Source organism: Netta rufina, assembly GCF_964035555.1.
Source record: "Netta rufina genome assembly, chromosome: 8".
Taxonomy (NCBI): domain Eukaryota; kingdom Metazoa; phylum Chordata; class Aves; order Anseriformes; family Anatidae; genus Netta; species Netta rufina.
In genome coordinates this window covers 21,047,733-21,070,940 of record NC_140131.1, presented here as the reverse complement: position 1 = coordinate 21,070,940, position 23,208 = coordinate 21,047,733, and the positions used below count along the sequence as shown (strand labels likewise).

Sequence of the window (23,208 nt, the reverse complement as noted above, 5' to 3'; positions counted from 1 at the left end):
GGAAACCCCCTAGCCCCGCTTTATTTGGACATTTAATTGAATTAACGACGCCGTGTAAGCGTGCTGACCCCCAGATGTAAACTGCTCCTCCCTCCCCATTTCCCTCCTTCATTCCCTCACGCTAACGGAGCCGGTGGGGATGTGACTGCAGAGAGAGGGAGAAAAAGAGGGAAAAAGGCTGGAAATAAAAGGAAAAAACTCCAGCCTGGTGCAAACCTTTCCCTTCAGTGTCACAGCTGCGCTCACCGTGCTGTGATCTTTGGTGCCGCTAAGCTGATTGCGCCCGCTGAGGGGTTCATCCACCTAATCCTGCGGTGCTGCAACTGGTTGCTTTCTATTTAAGCACAATTTGTATTTTTTTTCTGGAGAACTAAAAGTCAGTTTGGCTTCAGTGGACTCTCGAAGTGGGTCAGGCTGTTACGGGGACCCACTTTTTGACGTTTGCTCGGTTAATACAGGAAAATAGGACGCATTAGTGGGCTCCGCGTCCTAATGGATGCTCTCGGGCTGGGAGAGGTCTGTGCATGCATTAGGGCTCACGGCGTCTGGCGTGGTTTGGGAGGGATGGATTCAGGAGGGATGGATTCGGGAGGTGCTGTGCTGCCACTTGGATGCCGCAGCAATTTTGGTTTTTGCTTGCGTGGACAAACCATGCCAGCACCGGCTGTGCGTCTAAAAGGGACTCTAATGGGAGATGCCGATAGGTTCGATTGATTTCATTAATTTAATAATCAATTTAAATCCAGTTCTCAGTTATTTTTCCAAGGAAGGGTTGATTCCCATTTGTTAACAACCATTAAAACATGTTCATTTGCAACTAGATACAGCCTTCATGGTAAATTCAGTTCTCTTGCTAACCAGATACACAATACCTGTGCGTGTTTATTTAATTTAACTTAGAGTAGTTTAACCTACTTCATTCACACTCTTAATTTTTAGGTGCATATGAATTGAAATTAGAATTTCATTGAAAAGCCTTTTCACTTTTCAAATTCTCCTTAAAAATAAATTGAAATCTAACCAGAAGTATGGCGACAGGGCTTGGTTTTGGAAGGGGGAAAATAAACAGAATTGTGTTTGTGTTTGTGAATTGCACATTTAGGAAAGGAGATGTTTACTACCAGAATGTGTCAGAAACCCTTCCTGCCCAAGTTTTGTTAACAAAATCAGGGATTTTAGGAGCAAAATGAAGGAGTGACTGAAGATTAGCTTAGGTTTCACCTCTGCTCTTAACCATTCTTAAGACCTAGTAGGTCCATTGCCTCCTACTTCATTTTTATCCAGAAATAGTTCAAAGCTATTCTAATACCTCAAAAGAGTTGTTACAGGAGTTTATCGTGTGACTTACCTGGTGATTTTCTTCAGATAGCAGGCATCAGATGTATGCTGCTTGAAAACATACGTTCTTTTCCATTAACTGCAGTGATTTTATGGGGTTGTATTCTGCTTGAGCCATCACTTTGGACAACCTGATTTCAAATATATTATTGAAGTATTTTTATTTTAGCAGAAAAAAAATAATTGTATGCCTTTCAAGCACTAAACAGCAATAGTTTTATTTGGTAGGAGGTTCTAAAAAAAAGATTTTTTTCACGATTCCAAGTACAACTTTTCTTACAAGCTCTAAAGCCCCATTAAAACTGGTAGAACACATTATTTCAATTCCTTCTCGTCGTTAAGGCTTACTTGTTTAATTGGACAAGACCTGTAAAGCTGCTCGGTAAAAGTGGGACAAGACTGAAGATAACACAGGAGGTGTGCACAAGGATGCTAACCCACTTGTGGGGTGTCCAGCTGGCAGCTGGGACAGTTCCAGTTCCCACCTTGTGCTTTTCAGGTTTGGGCTCTTGCTTATTTTGTCTCCCCAGATTACCGAAGGAAGGCAAGATTCTCACTAATGGAGGCTTACGTGTGGGCAGATCTTATTAGGAGAGGGAAGACCTAGCGTGGAAAAGGACAGCACGTCCTGCTAGTCAGAGCGTGGGGAGCTCAGCATCCTGAAACTAATCCTGGCTGTGGGCTGTGCTCCGTGTTTGACCTTGAGTAAATCAGACAGTCAGGTTTTTTCTTCTGCGTGTGTCTCGGTTTCTGTAACTGTAACATGGGAGCATTGTGTGCATATATCCCTGGGTCTTGCCTAGATTAATAAATCAATATTTGTAAAGTAAGCCTCGATAAATGCTAACTGTATTAATACGTGTGCTCGAACCTTGCACAGAAGTTTGGGAACACGCCTGCATTGCTGCCGTGCGAGTGCCTGAAGTGCATCAGGGGCTCTTGGCCAGGGGTGGTCGGCTGGGAGAGACCACTTTGGGCTGTGCTCGTCCTCCCAGGGGACTGCCTGTAGCACAGATCTGCCAGGAGGTCTTGAATACAACTTTTCCACTTAACATGCTCCCCCATCACCCACTGTCAGCAATGAGATTAAATTCTGTGCGACTGCAGAGGACGTTGCATGATTAAAATCCTCTTTTAGAAATTAATATGTACCATCGCTCTGGAGCACGGTGCCTCTTCTCCGAGAAGGGTATTGTCTCCTGAGCACTCAAGGTGGGAAAAGCCACCAAGTGAAGCTGTCTATCTTGGAATTTTATGCTGCTGCACAGTTGCTCTGCTGACAGCTACCGCTGCATGAGATCACAGGGACCTGGGGACTTCTCCCTTCCCAGGGTCACGGTGACATGGGGCACAGTTTGCAGGGTAATAAAAGGAGGGTTTCAAACTTTTAAGTCCTATCAACAACAGGAAAGATTTCCTGAAGGAGATGGATGATCCAAGTCCGCAGCAACCCATTCTCCATAGCAACTCTTTTCCACATCTGCGCATCCTGAGCAAAATCCCCTTGCCCCCAGGTGAGGCATGGCAATTCCTTACCTTGCTGCCCACATCAGCCCGAAGAAATCAGCAATCAGCACATTTGCACATCCAAATTCAGCCTTCAGACACTGGCACGGGTACAGAGGTGCCTTGTACACCAGCTTCGTGTGCTCTCACCAAGCAGGGCTGCTCGTTTGGTCCAACCTGAAGCTCCCCAGTTGCCATTTCCATCCTGCTCCAGGTGCTGGGAGGCTGCGTGGCGTAACTGGGAGGCACAGCAGGGTGAGTTACCCTGGGTGGGTTGACAGGTTTCTGGAGAAGCTTTTCTGGAAGGTAAAGGATATTTTGGATATTTGGATACCCCTGCTGAATACAGCCTGCAGGCTCTGAGAAACAGGGCTCAGCAGCCCTGGCTGTGCCCAGCAGCCTCCCTTTTCACATGCACATCCTTAGTGCCACACAAAGCAACCAACAAGAGCAAGCCCCCACAGGTGTTCCCTGTTAATATACACGGGGAAAGTGATTGCTGCCTATTTAAATCCTGCACTGAAGGTGGTTCATCCTTCTGTGAGGCCTCAGATGCTGTTGGTGGGGGTAAGCATGTTTGCTGCTCTGAATTATCTATTGAGAAACTGCTTCTGTTGCCAGCCCGTGCTTTGGAGTTGGTGTCCACAGGGTGAGTTTCCCTGAATGTGGCCAACATCACACCTTGCTGGCTGGGGTAGGGAGTGAAAATAGCAGCTGTGTCTGTTGTACAGCCCCAAGGGCTTGGGGTTAGAGCAGGCTGAGTGATGTTCCTAGGCTTGTGCCAGGTGGTTATGCTGCATGGGATTGATTCAGGCCACTGTTTGTGGGTGAAAGTCAGTGAGAATTTACATTCCTTATCTTTCTTTTACAATATCCAATGAATACTTGAAAACTGATCATTGGAAAAGAGAGGGGAAGATTTATTTTCTTTAAAAACGGAAGTCCCGAGTTTTATCTGTTAATTTTTTTTCCTAATGTAGCTTTGGAAGTGTATAAAAGTGTATTTCAGAGGGGAGAAATCTGATTTAGGGGAATGATTTTTCATCTGAGTGTGTATATAAAGCTGTGCCTTTATTTGCTGTTAATATTTGCCTGGTATTTGAGTCTAAAATGAGCTTGTTAAAGCACTCTGCCCTCGCTGCCTTCAGTGGGTGGCAGGCAGCACTTCCACTCCTATTGCCCAGGCTTCCCAGGAATTGGAATAATGATTTCTCCTGTGAAATTAGGCTTTGCTGAGTTAGGCTTTCATGGCTATTTCTAATCCAAAAATTAACCAAAAATCTTCTGAGCATCTGGAAGAAGTCTTTAAACAACATAAAGGCTACAAACCTTTTTTTTTTTTTTTTCTTCCCACCAATAAAAGCAAGTTTTTTAAATAGTGATTTTTTTTTCTGGACTTTGTTTTCTCTGCCAGCTTCCCACTGTGCTTGGTTCTCCTGTTCCCCAAGTTATGCAGGAGCCCCCAGAGGGCTCCGGGGGTTTGCTCAGGACCCTTGCTGTAGGAGGTTTCTTGTACTTTAACAGCCTGAGCATCTCTCACCTTCCTAACTTGCTCCGGGAGGGCCCTACCTTCCTGCTCGTGGCTGTGCAGGAGCAGTGGGATTTAAAAGGAGTTTGTGTTCCTTCCATTCCCATAGTCCTGTGGTGTTCTTAAAAGATTAATTCAGAGTGTTTTAGAGAAATAGCTGTCTTTAGAAACGTGCACACTGGCTGATTCAGGTATACAGGCTAAGGGCTCCAGAATAAAATCGTGCAGATGTCTGCGGGGTGGGCACGCATCCAGCACATCCCATCCAGGCTGGAGATGCACCTTTTGTGTTGTGCCAGCGGAGCCCAGAGCATCCCGTTACCCTCACCTGTGCACTTCTGATCATTCCTCTTTTTGGTTCTGAAACAATGCTTTGCAGTTAGGTATAATTCAGGCGTGTGTGGCTGCAGGTTTTACTGTACCCATCGCCGCCCCCAGACCATGCAGGTGTTTCAGGAGCATGCCTCCAGTCCTGCCCTCCTGACCCACTCCAGTCCTTGCTGTGGGCAGACACACAGCCGTGCCCCTCGCTAATTCCCCTCCTGTAGCTCCAGGCACACGGGGATGTGCGCCCCAGCTGGAAGGCACGTGGCACGTTTGGAGGCCTGCTGGCAATGTACAGCCCTGGAAATGCCAGGACAAATGTGCTGTGGGATCGCAGAGCACGCTTTTCCCCACGCCTGGCAGCTGGAAACACCCACAGGCTCATGGCTCCCGGCAGCTCAGTCCTGTTTTTCTATCAGAAAACCAAGAATCTGGGGGAATTCACAAAAATGCCACCTCAAAGCAGGCACACGGTTTCCAAACTCTGCCTTTCTGCGGCTGTTAGCGGGAGGGTCGATTTGGGTCAAAACGAAGGCAAACGCTCCTTTCAGACCACTTCACGTTTGGTTTATGGACCTGTTAAGGCAGCGGGATAATCCCTTTAGCTCACCCGTGTAATTCCTAGTGAATATTTATTTTAAAGTGACTTCTGTGCCCTCCCTCATTAGCAGAGCTTGGTAATGCATCTCCCAGCTGCCGGGCAGTGGCTGACAGCGGGAGGCTCTCTCCTTTTGTCTCCTTGCGGGGTTTTTAAACCAACTCTTGCTGGTTTAACCCCTCCAGCTCACCTCTAACCATGGGGAAGAGGGTCCTGAGCCCGGGCTGGGCTCCGGGTGCCGGGCACCAGCCCTGCTGGGGGAGGACGGAGCCGGCAGTGGGTTCAAGGACGCGCTCCCGCGTTAATGTGCGCAGACATGCTCCCTCTCCTGCACTGATTGGCAAGGTTAACCCGGGGAGGCTGCAGCTTTTTCAGCTGATTTGATTAGACCCACTGCTTTATCCCATTTCCCCCACCCCCTCGGCCCAGCACCTCCTGATCCTTTTAGCGCAGCCCTTGCTCCGGTGAGCAGCCCTTCGGATCTCACCCCCCTCCACCACCACCACCACCGTCCTTTTTCTGATTTTCGTGCAGAATTTTGACATGCGGCAGATGATGCAGCCCTAAAGGGAAGAGCAGGCAGCAGTGTCTAAGTCTCAGGGGTGTGTTATCGTTACTCATCAAGGGGCTGCCTCCTCTTCATCACTCCCCCCGGCTCTGCCCGCTCCCGGTGTGCCTGTGTGAGTTTGGGGAGCAGAGGGTGAGGCTGACGTGACCCCAGCAGGACGCCCATCGCCCTCCAGTTCCTTCTCTACCTCCAAAACTGGAGGCAAGAAGAAATTTTGTAGGCAGGACCAGCTGCTGGTCCCTCGGTCCCCTGTAGCCCGGAGGCTGCTTGAAGTCTCAGCTCCAATGCTCCGACGTGGGTTCCTTCATCCCACAGATGCAGCCTGGTCCCAAAGCCACACAAACCACATCACATTTCAGCAGCAGTACCCCCAGTTTTTCTGGGCAGAGGTGGCTGTGGTCCCTTGGGAGCAGCACCAGTGGCACCAGTGCCAGGCCCCAGGGCTGCCAGATCCTCCTTGGTGTTTCTCTTACACCGTGGAGGCGAGCGCTTTGTGTGCCTCGGGTTGTCAGTTCTGGGCTCCATCCCTCGTATTAAGCTGATGCCTGTCATATTAAATACTCCAGGGGAATTGGGAGCCTTGTGTCAGCGTGCCTAAGTGCCTCTTGCCAAGTCTCTTTAGTCCTCATAAATAAATAAGTGAAGCCCATAAATTACAGGCGCTCACAAAACCGAGAGCGCCCAAACTCCCAGATGGAAATTACCGGGGAGAGACCGGCACTGCTGCATTTTTGGGAACCCCACACTGACCCGGGGGAAGGTCCAACGGGGCTCTTTGTCACACCTTCATGGCCAGAACCGACCTAAACCGATGTGGGTTGAGGAGCTCAGCCCAAACAGGGGCTGGGTCCGGCAAACAGGACCGACCCCACAGACTTGCCCTGGGGAAGCAGACAATCCCCCGCACACGATGTATTAAACCTTGACACACTGCATTACTTAAGAGGTCTCGGGGAAAATTAAAACCCTTTCGACTGGGTTTTGCAATGCAGGGGAAATTTTAGTGACATTTAAAAGGTTTCTCTTGTGTTCCTCTAATGGGATAAATAAAAAAAGGCTTGTTTTAGGCCAGCAAATGGGGGGACAATCCAATTTCCCTGATTCCATCAAGACACTCTTAAAGCATTAGCTCGTGCAGTTTTGAAAAAAAACACACACACGACAGGCTGACCCCTCTGCCTGATGGCTTTGAGAAGTGTCCTGATGCGGAGGTGCCCGTCCCACCCCGTGAGAGTGCTCAGAGCCCACGGGCAGCACTCCTCAATCCGTTCCTCTGCCCTTAACCTGCTTAGGGGCAAGCTGTGCAGGAGGGGGCACGGCCACCACTTTGTGATTCACCGCAGCCATCCACGCTGCTCTGCAGGGGCCGTGCTCCTTCAATTTGGTGCTTTGGCTCTCGGGAGGGGAAAAAAAAATAAAAATGATGTTAACTGGTAACGTTTCTGATGAAGGAATGAAATCTTTGCGGTTTTTTTTTAAGCGGTGTTTTGGCTCAAAATAAATACAGGTCCCCCCCCGTGGAAAGCTGTATTTGCAGCTCGGGATGATTAATGTGTCAATACTTAGATTTGGGGGGGCTCTGGGGGTGGATAACGGGAGGTACGGAGCTGTTCGCCTCGGGGTCACCGCTTCAGCTCTGCCCCGGCTCGGTGGCCACCACGGGTGGGTGCCATCTGCTCCGCAGCAGCCCACCCCGTGCACTGGGCTGGTCCCAGCTCTGCACACTGGGGCAGATGTCGGGGTCCCAGCAGGCTCCCAGCGGCATTTTCCAGGCCGCCAAGCTCAGCCCTCGCCGTGACTTCGGCCCCAGCCTTCGGCTCGGGCCGGGTGGCTCAGGGGGACCTTGACCTCCTGCCGTGCTCACACGCCCCGTGAGCAGCCAGCCTGTTATCCCTGCCACGGCTGGGGTATCGCCTTCAAAAAGCGGGGCATCCCCGGCCATAAATCTGGCTGTCGGAAAGCCGGCCGCGGTTTCCCCTGTGCGCCTCCTGGTCCTGCTGAATTGCATTAGGATCGCCGCTGTCGCGCTCTGAAAGAGCCCTTTAAAGCGAAGAGCAGTTCTGCATCTCGCTAAATAAGTGATGACAAACCAAACTGCCCAGATTTAGTCTGGCTATATCTTAATGGCGCTGTGGTTCCTCCGAGAAATCCCGGTTACTGACAGTGTGATGACCCGAGGCACTTTTCCCCAGATGTTTTTCCTATCTTTTTTTTTTTTTTGCCTTCCGTATTGGCACTCGATTAAAAGCCGGTTGGAAAGCCGACTGTCTGCGGGTGAGCAGCACTAATAAACCTTTATCCTCCCTATTTCTCGGCTCTTCCAGCAGGAATTGGTCCCAAAGATCGTAAACCGGGAGGGGAGTTTTCGGAGTGCAGCGCGGAGCTGTGCTGGATGATAAAACGAAAGAGCAGCTTCGTGCACAAAGGGCCTTATAAAATAAAATAAAAAAAATGATAAATTAGCTACTGACACAGCTCACAGAGGCTGTGAAAAGGCCTTTAGATGTCACAGCCCTTGGAGGTCAAGAGGCAGGAGCCTCTTACGTCGCCTCCGGCCGCAGCGTCTCCCTGGCAGTGCTCCACTTGGGGCAGGATCCAGGCTCTGATGCCTTCCCCCTCTGGCAGACGGCTGCGAGTGCGCGAACGCCCTCTCTAATTCCAGATTAGCCACAGAGAGCAGCCGTCGGGCTTAAGGAGCAGGCGTGCTCGGGAGGAAGGGCTTGTCTGGAGGCTGCGGGGCACGGCGCTGTCCTGAGGTGCTTCGGGGTGGCTGGGCCAGCTCCCTGGTACCACGTTTGCTCTAAAGGAGTGGAAAAAAAATGCCTGTTGGGCTGGGGGCCACTGTAATTCATCTGCCCACTTACCCCAGCCTTCCCCAGGGCATAATTTAGTAAAATCCAGGGCTCATTTAGTGGGGTTTTATAACGCCAAACCCATGGTTCAGACCATCTGAACGCGGTAAGTTTTGATTTTGCACAGCAAGCTGGAGAAGGTTTATGAGACCAAAACGGAGTCTCCAGATTCTTTATCCTCACCAGTCTAAAAGCAAAAAAAAAAAAAAAAAAAAAAGGAACTGAGACATCCCTTAGACCACGAGCAGTGCCTCTGGTCCTCCTGGTCCACATCTCCCCACGCCTGGTCCGTGCCCAGCACTGCTCCTGGCTGCAACGCAGGGGTACAGGAATGCGTTTTGCAGCTCCTCCTGTGCAGTGGGATTGCAGCCGTGCCTGCAGTCGTGGAAACTGGCTTCAGGAGGCTGAAACCTTGTTTCCAGCCCCACAGCTGCTCTTGCACTCCTGCACGCCTGCAGTGTCTCAGCCTCACCCTGCCTTTCTCACCCTGCTTTGCCTGAGCTGGGCAGACTCGATGGATCTGCACAGGCACCTGTGCTGAACAAACTCCTGTGTTTGGTGCTGCTCTGGCCCACGCAGGGATGATTTCTGTGCTTTCTCTTGGATTTCTTTATCTCTTAAAAGCCACCCAGCTCTTGGCTTTGAAAATGACACATTAAGCATAGAGGACATGGAGAGCTGCAGGGTGGCAGCTCCCGTGCCATTAAAGTTGCCGGTTAAAGGTGCAACACCTCCCTGGCCACCCCCGGCTGTGGGTTCAGTCCTTCCTAGGAAAAACGGTGATTTACAAAGTCCCGAGCCCTTCTGAACTCTTTTAAACACAAGCCTCGAAGTCGGAAAGGACTCAGGTAAACAGAGCAGCAGCAGCAACACCCTCAGCTCGCGCCCACCCCGCTAATTTCGGCAGCCCCATGGAGCATCCTTCTCTCTCGCGGGGCAGAGCTGGTGCTGGGTGCTGGATCTCACCCTGCTCATGGCATCGCCAGCCCTGCTGCAGGACGGGGGAGCCATGCTCAGGACGGTGCCTGCTGCCCGCTAAGCTCCCCGCTCCCGGCCACACGTGCTGCCCCGATAGCCGACAGCCGGTCCCACGCGGGCACGGCGCCAGCGGTGACTTTACAGGCTTTGTGGCGGAGATTATTTAAAGGAGATTAACCCTTCTAAACCCCTTAGATTTTAATTATTTCTGTATGTATTTATAAAACCCGCAGTCTGCTGGTTCCAGGGCACAACTGGCCCAGTCCCCATCCATAACCTGGATTCAGGAACGCACAGCGCGGCCCTATTACAGGGCTGGGCTGGGGGCATGCTGCTTAGTTATTTATTTACTGCCCTGCTGGAACAATCGACGAAGCTGAAACATTCAGCTTTCCGACTGTAAAAGGAGCTAATAATGAGGGTGACGTTAAAATAACACTGCATTAATTGAGCTGTTTGTGAGCCCTCGCTAATTGTTGCGCTTCGGGCAGCCCTGCCCTTAGTGCACGCTGCTGCCTGGGGAGGTAGGGAGGTAGGGTCGTGGCACTGGCAAGCAGGAGAGGGAAGGAGAGGGAGTCCTGCTTTGTCCCTTCGGTCTTTTATGTTGGTGTTGTCAAATGACAAAGCCTGGAAAGTCGCCCAGGTAGCGCTCAGAGGAGAAAACCAAAGGGCGTGCGCCTCCATCCTTTGATGCGCCTCCATCCTTTGATGCTCTCTCCTATTTGCCCTGTTAGTGCTGGGCTTATTGGGTTTGTTAGAGTTAGGGAGAGATGGAGGGAAGGTTTGCACTCTGCACGTGAGCTGGAAAATCCAAATATTTCCACACACCAGTCCCTGCAGGAGGGGCAGGACACCCAGCGGTGGTGGTGAGCGACATTGGGTCAGAGATGCTGCAGAACCCTTAATACAGGTCCCAGTCCCGGCTTGAGGCCAATAGCCCTATTTCTGTGTGTGTGCTGGGATTGCTGCTGAGATGTGATGGTATTTAAATGTGGCTGCTTGTTTCGTAAATACAGACATAAAAGGTGGCTGTTAGAAAGAAGCAGACCCCACAGCATTACAGACCCCGATGATCTGAGAAAAAAATAGGTCACTCTGAGGACATTTCCTAAAATCAGATGATTTTATTTATCCTTGCACCTCGAGCAAGGAAATAAATGCCGATAGAGCCAAGGAGCCCATAATTTTTCTGAACTCTTTAACATGCACATGGTCCTACTTCTCCAGTGGTGAACATTTGACCAATATCAATTAATTTCTCATCACGGCCTTTCCATGAGCTAAGAACACATCAGCGGCCCCATTAGGAGGGGAGATGCGCCTGGCTCCCTGCGCTGCCCCACTGCCTGCCGAGTGGCAGGCTCAGGAAACCTTCAGTTTTCCTTCAAGCTGCCCCAAAATTAATACATATTTGGGGATTTGGGGATTTGCACGGGCAAGGTCTTCAGCTGGAAGCACCAGACCCTTGCGCTCAGCCCCGTGCCCTGCGGTGGGGGGGGAGGAAGCAAAGGGTTAAATTTCGGGGCTGTAGAAGCAGATTGTGTTTTCCTTCTATGATGTGGGCTGACAAGACATCAGTATTCTATTCATCTGTTGGGAATTAGGCTGTTAATCCAATCAATGACTCTTGAGCGAGCCGCAGCCTGCCTCCCCACTGGGGAACAATCGGATCAGACGGGAGATTGTTTAAGAGCAGAGCGCGGTCCCGGTGTCAGGTGGAATTTCCAAGCGTTCCCTAGTGAGTTGGGGATGGGAAAGCTGTCTCAGCCCATTTATCCTGCCCCTTAAATAACCAGGTATCTGCTAAAGTGATAAAGCAGCACACGAGCAGAATGGGGAGCGACGAACTTTTACGCGGGGGGGCAGGGAAGTGCCAGGAGAAGGGATATTTGAGCATCACGTAATACAGGGCTACAAAGGAGAGAGGGGGAGCAGCTTTTGGCTGTCCTGTTAGCAGCCTGTGATCATATATAGGTACTTTTGTACGGCTGGCTCAGCTGCAGCACTGTGCTGCCTGTTGCAACTCAAGGCACGGCTCCCTCCAAGGTTTGAATCCCCATCCTTGCAGTGGGACGACAAAGCCCAAATTTTCCAGGTTTTTTCTTACACTAACACACCTCTGCGATGACCGGGAAGGTGCCTGATGCTGGAAGTAACCAAGAGCACCAAATATCCCTTGGGGCACTACAAACACAGCCCCCCCGGCGGTGCTCAGGTGCACAAATCGGGGCAGGAAGGCGCCCCGGGCCGGCAGCCCAGGAGTCGCAGCAGTGCACAAGGTGCAGAAATGCATTTGTTCTGCAGTGAAACAGCCACGCTGCGGGGGGATAGCGAGGTGCGAGCACGGGGTGCTGACAGCAGGGGATGTGATAAAGCCCACTGAAACTGCACGTGGAAATTGAGGTGCAGCACTCGTCGGGAACTGGGGCGGTGAGGGATTAGCGTGACCCTGGCCCTCTGAACTCCTGGGCCAGCTGGGTTTGGGGGCAGTAGCGGATGCAGGCTGCTATGGGGAGCGAGTTCCTGGGCATCAGGTGCTCTCTGAGCTTTCTGGGATCTGCCTTTAGCAGTAGGTTTGATTGCCTTCAAATCAGAGCACCTGAATGAACCAGGAGCGTATCCTCAAGGCACAGGTACGGGTAGGGAGGTTCCCAGACAGAAGGATCCCCAGCTGCTCGGCTTTAAAGGGCTGCTGCATCCCTCTTCCCTCGATCATAATGGTGAATCAAACAAAAGCTAATGCAATTTCCTTTGCCTTTCAGTAGCAGACTGTGCTGTAAGGGTCCGTGCCATTGGAAATGTAATAATTGCTTCTCTATGCAGATCTAATTTATCCAGGAGGCACTTAGGAGATAGCCCCAGTGATAGCCTGGTGATAGGCTCTGGAGAAGGGCTCAAGAGGTGATGATAAAGATCTGTCTAGCACCTTCCAGCCTGGCGGGTATCTGCCTTGAAAGGGTATAAAGGGGCAGGAGAGAGAGCTCCTGGAGAAGGGCAGCTCAGCACCAGGAGCAAGGGGCACCTGCCAACCCTGCCTGCCTGCTAGATTTAATTGGGGAGCTCATTACGGGATATCCAAGCCCCGCATGGGTTAGCTTGGGTTGTTGCAGACCCCAAATAACAGCTGTGCATGGCTGGTGCCTGGATTTGGGTTTTGCTTCTGCTGGAAGTTGCCCTGTGTCCTTGGTCCTTGGAGCCTTTGCAGGTGTTAATGGTACATGCCCAAACCCAGGCTGCTGTGTGCAAAATAAGCACAAAAATGAAAATAAAGGCTGTGCTGGGCCATCCACTGAGTTGCCTGGTGGAGTTCAGGCTGCTTGTAGCAGCCCAGGTCGCTCGGTTTCGTGTGCTGGTGGGCATTAGCATACGAATCCTGGTGCGCTTTTGGCTGCAGTCTCACCCGCAGTCATCCTGGGGATAAAATCTCGGAGAGAAAAAGAAGATGATGAGGTTAAAGTAAATTGTTGGGAAGTTGAAGTCTAAAGTGGAAATAAATGAGAAATAAAACCGTTTTTAAAAGTAGAGGGAAGTATTTTCTTGCGATTTTTCATCTCCCTGGCTTGAGTGAGTCTGTGTCGTGCGGCTGCGGAGATTTATATTCACAGCTCCTAAGCAGTAGTTCAGAGTCTGTATTATCCCAGCCCTTTTTATTCACTCACCTTCTAAAGACGTAGTGTAAATATTTATCTTCGCTGGCCCATCCACGCTGCCCAGGCCCCACGCTGTTAAACTCTCTTATCACCTCATCGCTCTTATCTGCTGCGATCCCTGCCAACCTTTGGAGCCCGTGAACAGGAACGAGCACGAGCACGCACCTGTTAACATCCCACAGATGAACAGAAAAAAAATGGTAACGGAGGAAAAGAATACCTTCACGTGCCATCCTTCAGAAGGGAAAGGTTACTATTTGTGTTTTCTGCTGATGTCTGCCCAGCCCTGGGTTCATCACCGTGGACCAAAGCCCTTGGGTAAGCAGAGGCACGTGGTGAGCATCTCCTAACCAAAGTGCTCACCCGCAAGAGAAGGGACCAGCTGCCCTGGCTGCACACTGGTGTGGATTTGTTGCTCTTCTGTGCAGAAGAAAAACCCAACGTGGAGCCATGCCTGGCTTTGTTTTCCCTCCTACATGAAAGGTGCAGGTGTAGGGGGTGTCCCCCAGGAGGTGTCCATGCCTCCCTTGCATGGACAGGGGTTTCTGTAGGCAGCTGGGTGAGGATTTGGTGGGTGTGGAAGATCCCTGTATATATAACACTATTTAAAAAATGTCTGTATGTATGAAAACAGTGCAGTCAGCCAGTGGCACATCTCCACGTGGCAGCGGGAACTGTGTTAGGTGATGTACACAGCTGCAGGGCTCGGCGCAGATGGTGCCGTGCCGCTGCCTCCCCATCAGTACTTCCAAAACCCTGTGTCAGGTACACCAGGGAACAGAAATCCCCAAGGAGCGAGCTGGGGATGGAAGCCCCGGTGTAATCCTCTCCCTTATAAGACCAAACTGGCGTGCAGTGGCCATAGTACCACTTAAGGGATAAGACAGTCGGTCCATCTGCGCTCGCTCCGTCTTCTCTCGTTTCTCTCGCCCAAATTTCTCAGGAGCGCCGCGCAATCCCCTTATCCTATAAGTTACCCACTGCCAGCGGGATTTCCACGGAGTGACATCTGTCGCAGACCTTGCACGTAGGAGGCAGCGGTAGTTTTACAGCATCTTTGTGTCGATGGGTTGGGTAAACACGGACGTTTGTTATTTTTGAAGTTCTTGGCTCGCCAGCCGCTGTTACGGGGCATAACGCAGCGGCTCCCAAAGAGGAAATTGTTGCAAGACAAGCAATATTCTTTTATTTGCATACTCTGTCTTCATATCAGAAGGAGAAGTTGTTGGCTCAAACGCTTACAAGTGAGTGCACTGTCACGGGGCCACACGCGCAGACCAGCGGCATTGCAGGCTCAAACCTGGCTCGAGATGTTCTCTGCAGGAGCCCGTCCTTCGTGCTCCAGAGCACGTTCAGTGCCCGGGTATTTACCAGCCTCCTCACGCCTCTTGGGCCTCTTAGCAGCCTCGGCAGCGGCCTCAGACACCTTTCTGTCTGTCTGTCCTGGTGGGTGATCAGTGCCCGGAGGCGTTCTGCCTCCCCGAGACCGGTGGTGGCTGCGGGTCTGCCACCAGCTGCAGCGCTTACTCCTGGCACGGGAATCCCCGCGTGTAACCATCAGCGATGCAGCTAATTTTAATATTTTAAAGCTAGCCAGAAGTGTGCTGTGCTGTTGTGAGGCTTTGCTGGAGCAGCCACGTGCTTTTTTTGTGGCTACAGCTGAGTTTTGCTGGGGGCACGCAGCCCTGCCATGTAGCGCAGGGCTAGAATAAAAGCTCATTTCCAACTTTCCTGTGCCCTAATACAGAAAAGAAGGACGCCAGCACTGCGATTACCAAACTTCCCATGCTTGCACTTTGGAAATAACCGAGGGAAACATTCAGGTTTTTATGTTACAGAGCTATAACACCGTTGGTTTCAGTGGGTATCAGTGGGCTCTGGGTTCTGCTCTAGTCGCAGCGCCGTGTGATTTACATTTCCCCAACCCCAAAGCTAAAGTGGAGCGAGAAGAAGTAAACAGTCACAACAAACACCCCCTTTGACTCGGTGCTTTATATGAACCAAAGCAACAAATATCCCCGTCGGTTTCAAAGGAGAAAAATCAACAGCTCCAGCTGCACTTCGGGTGGTGTCCTTTGCACCAAGACCAGCTGGAGTTCACCTTGAGACCACATCTGCGCACCGCGATTTGACACAAACATTTCCAGAGCCTGGGAGGTGGCATTCATCTCCTGAAATTTCCCCAGCCATAGCCCTAACACTTACTTTCACGGCCCATCCGATTAGTCCCCAGGTGTGGGCACAGCACCCTGAAGGATGAGCGCGGCCGTGCCTGGTGCCCAGCTGCAGCACACGGGGGGCTCCAGAAACCCAAATCATCGAGGGGCTGCCGTCAGCAGCCTCTGGAGGGCATTTCAAGGCCCTTAGCGAGGGACCACGCCGGAGCTTTTTCCATTTCCCTGGATTAAAAATTGTCACGGAGGAAACAGAAGCGAACAGCATCGCGTCGGAGAAGTGGAACAAATGGCATTTGGCCAGCGGTCAGGCTCAGAAGGGAAAAAAAAAACACGGTGTAAATAAAGTGTAAACAGCGTTTGCATAACATGGGATTAATAGCTCTTTTTAAAAGCAGTGTCGGGATTGAAGAGACGCATTTTGTGTGCTGGGACCTGCAAAAAGGCCGGTCAGGCAGCCCGATGGTGGCAGTGCTGAAGCAGCAGCGTTCAGCGCAGGCCTCTGGAAGAGGAACAAATGTCTGGAGCATTTCTGGACCAGCCCTCGGCATTTTGCAAGGAGGTTGGAGGCACAGCTTTCCTCCAGGCAGGGATTTCTGCCAGGGGGCCCGGGTCCCGTTGTGCCTCTCCGATTCGATCCACCTGCGGGTATTTTTTTGTCGCTGTTGCTGGCTGAAATTTTGAGAGCGGTGATGCAGAGCAGAGCTCACCTCCCATCCCCCAGCCCGCGCACACCCTGCATATTTTAAAGCCTGCCTCTCCGATAATTCACCCGTGCTGCTGCCGCCTCTCCTCCTCCTCCAGCCCAGCTCCGGTCCGTGCCGTCCCCAGCGCTGCTCCGAACCGCTCTGTGGCTCTGCACCAGGGCCAATTCCTCATTAACACAGAGGAATTAGCAGCTGCCATCCATTGATGGGGTCTGTGGACCCCCCCTTTGCATAGCCCCTTCCCAAAGTTTGGCATCTCAACGGGGGCCGGGGTAAGAGCTGCAGAAATAGGGTCCCTGCGCCACGGTGCCACCGAGCATCGTTAGTGGCATGGTGGCAGGGGGAAGGAAAAATCTCACCCGCCACCTTTTGTCCCAAAAGGATGTGAAAGAGATGCTTGGGCAGCAAATGCCTGCTGTGTCTGCTGTCTCTGCTGCTCCTGTGCCACCTTGGTGCAGAGTCGCAGGGCAAGGCACGGCAGCTCTCACCCTACACCATGGGTTGGCCCTAGTTTCTCAGCTGGATATGGCTAAAGTCATTGATAATAACCAGCCTGGAAACCAGACATCTCCAAGCAGCAGTTTTCTGTGTGGTTTCTACCTGTTCTCCTCTCCTTTTTTCTCCTTTTGCCGGCTCCAGCATCCATGGTGGGCTGTCGAATTTGCACCTTAATCCCAAAGATGATGGTAATTAAAAACTTAAGTCTCCATAAACAGATGCAAATACATTAAGGAGGCAAGGAGCTGACTTAGAGGCTAATCCCGGTGGGGCAGTGAAAGCAAAGGGGACAGTAATTCCTCCCTTCTGGCATTTCACCTGCTCCCGTGGCAGGACGAGGCTGCGGCACGGGGCAGTGCCAGCTTTGTGCTGCTGGGTCTGGGGACGGGACACGCAGGAAGAGCAGGGCAGGACACACCAAGGGCTGGTATCTTCAATCCGAGTTGATTTTTTTTGTTTTGGTTTGGTTTGGTTTGTTTTTTTCATTATGTCCACTATCTTGAGCCGTACAGGCACCCAGGTGCATTACCTGTTTCCTTACTCTCAGTGGGCACCTACAGAGGTAGCTGCCACCAAAGCTTCAGCATTAGTGAGGGTCCCAACATAAGGTTGCAGGAATGAAATCCTTCATTTTTATGAACTGAATTATACTCATGTTGTTATGCCCGGCTAGGTGCTGGTTGCCCATCAATATGGACCGATGGTGGGTAAGAGCCTGGCCGCTACGTAGCTGGGTGTCCAGGACTGTTGCTCTGGTCAATTAATGTACTGCTGTGATTCACCTCGTTTATTGAAAGCTGGCATTTACTTCTAGCCACACGGCATTGCCTACACCTCTCAAATCAAGTCTCTGTCTCTCTTCCAGGACGGCGAAGGCCAGACTGCGCTCCATTATGGTAAGCTGCCCCTCGCCTTGGTGGTTCCCTTTTAACAGGATGGATTTGCAGCTGGAGCTACGTACAGAAAGCAAATTTCAGCAGGAACATCAGTAGGGAAGATGGGGTTGTTTAACCGGTGACCATGTCCATGAGGAATGTGGTCTAACCTCCGAGTGGCCTGGTTACAGGCTGGTTTGGTACCAGCTGAGAGCACAACAGATTCTTTGCTGCCAAACCAGCTTGCATCACTCCTACAACTGTGTGCTGGTTAGATACAAGATTTTATAGCAGTTCTTTTCATTGAAAGATTGTTCTATCCCTAAATGAGAAAAGTAGAGAGACTAAAGTGACACATGCAGTGCTGACGTACAGGGGAGAGAAAAAAAAATCGATTTAATCTCTATCATAATTTTTTCCAAAATTAAGACATACCCAGTTATTATTTTTTACTCCCTCTCAGTGGCTGTCAGTGTGTAATTAAGAGCCTACTTGTCATTCTGAAGTGTTTGTGCCTCCTTCTCTCTTGCTGAGCTCTCCACAAGGACATTAGCAGGATGGCAAAATTGCTTTGTAGCCCATCGGTCCGAGACACAGCACTTGGACCTGGAGCTAGACTACCAGATTCCCGGGCCCTTGAACCAAGACTGCAATTACAGTAATGCAGGAGTGTTCCCCCTGTGATCTCTCCTGCAGGAGGCTTCATTTTTCAAATTTGTATCCCTCTGACTGAAGCAGAAAATCTGCTGCGTGGTGCTGCGGTGTCTGGAGAGCAGCACTTCGGTGCCTTGCTCTCTGCCCAGCTCGTTCCAAATTTGGGGCTGGGTGTTTAATGAAAACTTAACTATTTTAACTAACGTTATTTCAGAAGTAGTTTCTCTGATCCACCTGGCCAGCTCTGGTGTCTAAATAATGGGTTTTCCTTTTTTTTTTTTTGAAATGTTGTGAGTGTTAAAGGACAATCTTCCCTCAAGTGTTATCCCTGTGAGTCACCTGCAGGGAAGCCTCTGGGTCTCAAGCCCATGGGTCTGGTCTGCAGGAGATTTCCTTCCTAGTTCCCTCATGTATCAGATCTGGCCACAAATCACCCAAATCTTGAACCCCTATTAAATGAGACAATTGCTCTGATTCAAGTGCTACCAGCCTGAAACTGGGGCTCGACAAAGAGCTGATGCCAGCTCAGTAAGGGCTCCGTAACCGAGGCATTCATTGCAGCACAGGCACCAGAGCAGAACGCGGCCTCCCCTTTTATTCGAGCCTTTTCTGGGAAGGGTTAAGCCCCAGGAGCGGCTGCTTTTAGGGTGTAGCCATCCCTTTTTATGAGCGAGCGCGGCCTGACAGCTGGCCTTGTGGCGACAGCTCTCCTGATTACAGCTGGCGTTGGACCTCAGGATGCACCAGGCTATAAATTCTGCCTCCTTCCACCCATCAGGGCGCTGACCCTGGGTTTAAGTGCAGGTTAAGCGGGGGCCAGTGCTCAGCTGCCTCCCAAAAGCTCCTCTGGCCTGTGGGACCAGCCGGGCACGAGTGTGGCCTCCCACTGAATGGCCTCCTGGTCTTCGCCACCCACCCACCCACGAATCCATCCATCCATCCATCCATCCATCCATCCATCCATCCATCCATCCATCCATCCATCCATCCCTCCCTCCTTCCATCCATCCATCCACCCGCCCACAGGGAATACAAAAATCATTGCCGCTGCCGCTCCCAGAGGAAATCAAGGCTTCTCCGAGCGCTCGCGGCCACGTGGCCGCGGGGTGGGCAGGCTCTCTATCCTCACGGGCGCTCTGTCTTCCCTGTAAAGCACCATCTGTTCGGCTCTGTCTGTGCCGTGGCAGGGCAGTGGGAGGGGACGCTGGAGGGAAAATAAATAAAAAAAAAAAAAAAGGGGGGGGGAGAGAGAGAGAAAGAAATTCATCATCTGAACCCTGAGGATTAATGGAGTCGGAAGGCGAACTGCGCTGAATGAAAATTCATCTTCACCCTTGCTGGTGTCAGGGCTGCCGCTCCGGCCCCGTGACAAATAGGGGTTCCCAGGGGGCCATAAATCCACCCCCCCGGGGCACGAGGACGGGCACCGCGGATGCCGCTGCCTTGGCATCCCTGGGCTGCCCCTTTTCCACAGCCACCCCCGGGTGCTCCCTCCCCAGCCCCTCCGTCCGGGCTCCCCCATGTCCCCGCTGCCACCTGCTTCATCATCAGTCCCGTCCCTTTCCCCTTTTTTTATCTTTTTCCATCCAAGCTCCAATCGCCGGTTGAATTTATTTTAATTAAACGTTGCTGCTTGTCCCTTTGGGTCAGGACAGAAAAACTGCGGAGTAATGCAAAAGACACTCTTAATTACTACATTTAATGGCAAAAAAAAAAAAAAAGAGTTAGTCGGTTATGTTGTAAAAGTTATATAATTAAATTTAATATATATATATATATATGAAATTAATTATATGAAAGATAATTAAAACCAAGAGACACCAATCCGACAGGAAGCCGCCTTCGCAGTCGTGTAGGGCAGATGGGGCCGGGATGGTGCTGGCTTCCCTAGGACCCATGTGGGAAGGGGAGATAGAGCAATTGGGACTTTTGCTGGTGTTAGCCAGGCTGGGCTCTTCAGCGCTGAGGTTTCCTGCTTTTTTCAATACCCTTTTTTCAACACGATGTCCCTGGGACACCCAGGGGAAGCCACCAGCCACCGCGCCGAGCCGAACGGGGCCTGTCACCACCACCCAGCCCCTAACCCTTCCCTTTCTCCCTGCAGCCGCCGCCTGCGAGTTTTTGGACATCGTGGAGCTGCTGCTGAAGTCGGGAGCCGACCCCAGGCTGCGGGACCAGGAGGGCTGCCTGCCGGAGGAGGTGACGGACTGTAAGGCCATCAGCTCGGCCCTGCGGCAGCACGCCGCCGGCGGGCCCTAACACGGCCCCATCCAGGACATCGAGGCTTCAGAGCACGGGGTCTGGGCTTTCGGGCTCGAAGGCTGGCCCCCCGCGGGCAGGACGGGCGCAGGGCTGTGCATGCTCGGGCATTTATCGCTGTTTTTGGGGTAGAGAGGCCCGGATAAGGCCCTGCTGTTGTTTTACTGTCTTCGAGGCCGCTCCTGGCTGGGCCGCTCGCCTCTTCCCTTTGGGGCGAGGCCCGGTTTGTTTTTATTTTTCTTATTTTTTTTTCTCCTGGGTCCAAGCAACGTGTTATAAATAAAAACAAGCACAGCGTCGGGACAGTGCCTCCGCGTGTTCGCCTCGTTGGGACGCCGTGGGGATGGGTGCCCCCATCCCGGGGAAAAGAGGGCTGAAATACAGCGGGGGACTCGAGCCACTTCATGCGTCCTCTTTGCTGGTTTCAACCTAGCAGGAAAAAACCCACAGATTGGGGTTTTTTTTTGGCTGACACTGATGGCGTTTGCTGTGCTGGCTCGGCCTTGGCACGGCACAGGGCTGCTCCTCTGGCCGGGGGGCTCCAAGCCCCCTGCCCTCACCGGGGAAGCTCAGCCCTTCTGCCCACCGACACCACGGAGGGACCCTGGGCTTGACGGATGCACCAGGCAATAAAAAAATCTCTCTTAAACCCAGGGTGGAAAGCGGTAGCGACGAGGCCCCGGCTTTCAGGGAGCACATCTGGGGGCTCAGCGCGCAGCCCTGGAGATGTTTATAGCACTTTAGGTCTGTTTGTGAGGTTGGAGCCTTTCCAAAAAAAAGCAGGGGGCGGTGGGGGGGGAAGAGAAAGACATATATTATTGTTTATAATCTGCTTTATTCAGCCAAACCTTTTCCCCAACAGCCTTGCGGATTGCTGCTTAAATCCCCCAGTGCCTTTAACTACCGATACAGAAAGTGGTTAATGTGCATTCGGGCTAAGCTTGGCATCTACTCCAGGAAATCACTTTAATTGAGAAGCATTAAATGTTAAAATGATTAAAATATATAAAGCCAACACACCGGTGCCCGTGGCGGGGCTCAGCGCCCCCAGCGCCTCTCACCTGCACCCGCCTTGGGCGTTTTTGGGGTGCCTGGGGGGCAGTGGCAGGGATGGAGGTGCCCACCCTGAGCCCTCTCACCCTGCACGAAGCAGCACGGCTGGCGTGAGGTGTGCCGGATCCGCGCCGAGCTGCCAAAACTGGCATCACCCATCCCAGCTGCCGGGACGTGGCCACCAAGTCGGTAAGGCTCCTCCATGGGACAAGCCAGAGCCACCCCATCTCCATCCCAGTCCTGGGGACCCCAGGCTCAACCTCACCCGAATTATTGCCCACCCAATATCCCGGGGAGGGTTTCAGGTGGCTGCTGAGCCACTGCCCCCCCCGGGCGGGGAAGAAAAGCCCAGAGACAGCGGCTGCTAAAGAGCGTCCCGAGTTTATTTTACACGGCGCGCCCTCGGTGCGGCGGGCTGACCGTACACAGCTCATGCCATCGCGCAGGAGGCAGGGTACAAAGCAACGCCCCGGGCCCAAAATTTGGGGCAGGGGGCAGGAGAGGGGATGTTGTGTCTCCCCAAAGACATGGCAATAAATAAGGTTTTATTCTTTGATTTCATTTTTATTTTTTTATTTTCTCTTTTTTTTTTTTTTTTTTTTTTTCCCCAGGAAACAAGACTCTCACTTTCTGGAACTGTACAAAATTTACACAGCGAGGGGAGGGGGGGACGTTTGGCCTTGTCATGGTGTGGGGGAGTGGACAGCAAACAAGCACTGCCAGTGGGGACCCCCCTGCAGGGGTCTGCCCCCCGATGTCCCCCCTCCCACCATCCCAGGGCTCCCACCAGTGGCCGGGAGCTTGGCACAGAGCAGCACCAAAGGGGGGCACGGTGGGGGGGACACATGGGTGCAGCACTGACACACCCAGCAGGGGGGCAAGGGCACGTCCTGGCGATGTGCTTTCTTCGGCTGAATGTTTAATTCTTACTCATTTATTTATTTTTTTTCTCCCTTTTGCTTTCTGGGCTCTGGCAGCAGCCCGCACACCCCAGGGGCACCAAAGGCCCCGGCAGCGGGGCTGCGAGGCGCTGAGCTGGGTTTCAGCCATCGGACCGAGTGCCTTCAGCCCGCTGTGTGCGTGCACCCAAGGGTGCCAAAACCACCCCAAGGCCCCCCCCCACGCTGGCTGCACCCACACTCGGTCCTGCTACCTGGAGGAGGTGTGTGGCCGGGGCTCACCCCCGTGTGCCCTTCGCTCCTCACCATGCAGCTGGCAAAATGCCCTTTTCCCCTCTGTTTTTTGGGGAAGTTGTTGCCATACCCAGGAGCAAACAGGCTCGCCTCACCCCGCTGCTCCCCACCGCCTTTGGCCGCATCTCCTCTCCCCGTGCCAGCCCCGGGCATCCCGGCCACGACCGATATTTTGGGCCTCTCGGGCTCGAGATTTTTTTTTTCCCCGTTGCAATTCCTCCGTGCCGTGCTCGCGAGGCACAGCCCGCAGCGATGCACTGCGAGCGCTCCTGCACACCCGGGGATAAATCACGGCCCCGCAGCCGCAGGGCGACAGCTCCGCTCCCACCCCGCCGCCACCACCCGAGCCAGGAGCCAGCGGCATCACCCCCCGGGGAGGGGTCAAAAATAAACCCTTCTGCAATATAGACTTTGCCTTCCCTGATTGTCCTCCCCTCCCGCCTCCATCCCGCC

General features: G+C 52.3%; 1 protein-coding gene across 1 annotated transcript in view; it reads left to right on the top strand.

Moving 5' to 3' along the window:
* Window positions 1-20,817, top strand: part of ACBD6 (acyl-CoA binding domain containing 6) — a 73,975-nt gene extending 53,158 nt beyond the window's left edge. Inside the window, exons 7-8 of the mRNA XM_084291527.1 lie at window positions 17,587-17,617; window positions 20,355-20,817. Coding sequence (XP_084147653.1) covers window positions 17,587-17,617; window positions 20,355-20,509 — 186 coding nt within the window. The 3' untranslated portion in view covers window positions 20,510-20,817. The remainder of the gene's footprint in view (window positions 1-17,586; window positions 17,618-20,354) is intronic.
* The last annotated feature ends 2,391 nt before the right edge of the window (window positions 20,818-23,208 follow it).